Below are 3,448 nucleotides of genomic sequence, written 5' to 3'. Positions count from 1 at the left end.
CTTCTGAAAAGTGTTCAATGGCTTCCTATTGGCATCATGGCCTCACAAAATGACACAACAGATTGTGTTTACCAAGAATGGTTTCTGGAAGTATTTCAAGGTTCATTTAGTAATTTTATGACACAGCCATGCCAATGAGTGTTGCAGCATCGTCTGAGGACCAGGAGACCTCAGACATCATGTGGAGGTCTTCTCCCTTATGCCCATAAATGCTTTTTCATCCATTTGTTGCTCCTATCCTAACTATTTTATTTCAAAATCTTTTGCTGCACTAGAGACCTTCATTGTCAGTCACAAGACAGAGAATGGGTGGAAGACATGCAGCTAAAGTCTCGGGGTCAGGAATCGAACCCAGGACAGCTGTGTTGAGTTGTCCCAACTAGACCCATGGCAAACATCAAATCTAAAATGAGCTCATTTTGTCCATAAAATTGCAAAGTTATCCGTTCCAGCACTTTATATTCATGCAATGAATCCTTGCATGAATTTAGGGCTTGAGGATAACAAGCTCAGAATGTATTCAACTCATCTGCATACCAGGAAGGTAATTTAACCATTTGGTTGAAGTCTGTTATACCAGAGACACTTCTAAAAGGTGTAGAACAAAGACCCCCAATGACTGGAGTTGAATGCTGCTACTTTAAATTCTCTGTTTGCAGTTATCCTTCCAAAAGTTTCTCCTGTTTTTCCTACCACACTAAATATCCACTTATTTTATTTAAAGTTGGACAACAGTGTGTCTAAGAGTATATGTTCTTGATTTATTGTATATTTCAGGTTGGCAAGGAAATGGCTACAGCTGTCAGGATGTGGACGAATGTTTGACAAATAATGGTGGCTGCTCTACTACCCCAGTGGTCCAGTGCATGAATACCATGGGTTCATTCCACTGTGGTCCTTGCCCCCCTGGTATAACTGTAAAGTTATTGTTTAGCAATTGTAGATCTACAGATGTACTGATTAATGAAATATGTATTGCATTCACAGATATGACGAGTAATCACTGTCTATGTCAGTAATAAAAAAAAGATATTTGTGTATATTTGTGTACGTTTACAAAACTGGAAATAAGCAATTGATTTTAATTTTTAATGTTTTGTCTTGTATTTGTGCAGGTTATGAGGGGGATGGGAGAACATGCACACAAAGTAATATCTGCTCTTCCAACAACGGAGGATGTCATCCTCTAGCTATTTGCTCCTCCAGCCCAGGTAAAACAAGTGTCTTTGAATTTAGAACATCATGTGGGATATAAAGCATGTTAAACTGGCTAAAAAGAGATGTTTCAAAATGTATAATTTTGTTTAATACACTAAATCAATGGATTCATTCATTTATTCATTTTTATTTATGTACCAGGTTCAGCATTCCCTTTGTGTACATGCCCACAAGGATACACTGGCAATGGCTATGGTCCGTCTGGCTGCACCCAGATAAGCAACATCTGTGAGACTAACAACCCTTGTGTCAATGGACATTGTACGGTAAGAGATTGCATCTTAGCTGCACATGTGCATGTTGTGCATATTAAAATAAGAAAAGCTGTGAAGCTCAGACCTGAACCTTCAGAGACACATAAATACAGCTACAAAGTTGTATTTATCTATCACCTGAAGAACATTTCCAGGATTAGAGGACTAATGTCTCAGCGAGATCTAGAGAAACTCATCCATGCATTTATCTTCAGTTGCATCAATTTCTGTAACAGTGGATGCAGAACCAAGGTCTGCCTAAAAAAATTAATCCAGAATGCTGCTTCCTCGATTTCTGACTAAATTGAGGAAGATAGACCACATCACCCCAGATCTAAAGTCCTAACACTGAGAGAATAGACTTTAAAATACTTTTAGTTTATAAATCACTGAATGGCTTAGCACCACAATACATTAAAGACCTGCTGTTGTTCCAGACTATTTAGGTCTTCAGGTTTTTGCCTATTCTGTATCAACAAAACCAGAACCAAACATGGAGTAACAGCATTCAGCTTCTATGCACCACAAATCTGGAACTAACTTCCAGAAAACTGGGAAGATGATGGAACACTGTATTCCTTTTAAATGAATTTAATTTTCAATTAACATTTTCATTTCTTTTTAACTTCACTTTACTTTATATAAAATGAGTCAATGTTCTCCTCTGCCTTCTTTGTTCTTCATCTGACTGATTCTTTATGGTAAAAACACAGTAAATATTGATTGTAACCTGACTGGCAGATAAATTTGATTTGTCAACAAATCCATCAGTAAGGCTTTACATAAGACCTTTAAGGGGAAAATGTACTGCTCTTCCTCCTGAGTGCTTCAGCATGACACATAGGAACCAGATTCTCTCAGAGATTACTGTCAGTCATTCAGCTGATGTAAAATACCTTATTAATCCCACAGGGATATTAACCAATTTAACAATCTCCTGTAGAGGTCAGTGTTACAGGAAAGTTGCAGAAGACTCATTGAAGACTGTATACTTTGATGAAAATCATGCTCAAGATGGTTTGTAATATTCTAGATGAAATATTTGAGATGTGACTGAAAATCAGTGGGTCAAGGTTGCAGAGAAAAATAACACTCTTGATCCTGAACTGAACTTATTAAAACAAAATTAAATCTATCCCTTTTGTTTGGTGAAAGGCTGCCCCTAAACTAGAGGTTAAACATAAAGATAGGCATAGAAAGAATGATCTGCCTTGGTAGAAGGAGGCTGTCCACAGGAGTTGGGTGTGTCTTTGATATTAAATCAGATGTTCTATATCTATTTCATATAGGCTTCGCCCTTTAAGGCTATCGCTAGTGGGTTTATCCCCCGCGCGCGCAGCCCAGCACTGAAAAAAGCTTAGTCCACGTCCATCTACTGGGTGGGCCCCACCCCAGTCTGTATAAAAAGCGGACCAGACAAACTGCTCCCTCTTTTTCTTCAGCGTAAGATAGAACTGTTTTAAGAGCGAACGTCCGTTTTGCCCGTCTTGTCAGACGGGGTACATCATGTCCTTTGATGGGCACCGGATCTTTGAGGGATGCCTGGGTTCCCAGCACGTCGGTGTTCTGTCAGATCAGCATACGTTATCAGATAGTCATACGCTTAGCTCAGACATGTATACGCTGTTATTACCATATGATTTTATTTAACCAGCAACATAGAATCATGACATAGATCATCATCAGTGACGTGCGGTGAGGTTCATTGCTGGTGAGGCACTGACTTATGACTTATACATGTTATTGGACGTAAGGAAATTTCGCGCAGGTATACAACGCTGGGGGGCAAAAAGACTAATGTCATCCATAGCCGTTAACTCAGTGAAACTTGGAAATGTAGGTATTAATTTCGTGCTATGATCCACAGCAAAGTGTGTTCGCCAAGCTACGCAGACTCGTTGTCATAGCAACTGACAACAATGGCGCTTCATGTTTGAGGATTTAAGACCAAAAAAACATTCAAGAATTTTTCACAC

The 3,448-nt window shown here is 39.0% G+C and overlaps 1 protein-coding gene across 1 annotated transcript in view; it reads left to right on the top strand.

Annotated features, from left to right (window-relative positions):
* Nucleotides 1-777: 777 nt before the first annotated feature.
* The window catches only part of LOC106940231 (cubilin-like), a gene marked incomplete at both ends in the record, with an annotated part of 43,524 nt that continues 40,853 nt past the window's right edge, over nt 778-3,448 (top strand). The window contains 3 exons of the mRNA XM_015022912.1: nt 778-909; nt 1,116-1,211; nt 1,360-1,484. Coding sequence (XP_014878398.1) covers nt 778-909; nt 1,116-1,211; nt 1,360-1,484 — 353 coding nt within the window. The remainder of the gene's footprint in view (nt 910-1,115; nt 1,212-1,359; nt 1,485-3,448) is intronic.

This window comes from Poecilia latipinna, unplaced genomic scaffold, assembly GCF_001443285.1.
Source record: "Poecilia latipinna isolate Pla-1442-1.1 unplaced genomic scaffold, P_latipinna-1.0 Scaffold3139, whole genome shotgun sequence".
Taxonomy (NCBI): Eukaryota; Metazoa; Chordata; class Actinopteri; order Cyprinodontiformes; family Poeciliidae; genus Poecilia; species Poecilia latipinna.
This window is presented reverse-complemented; position numbering and strand designations above follow the sequence as displayed.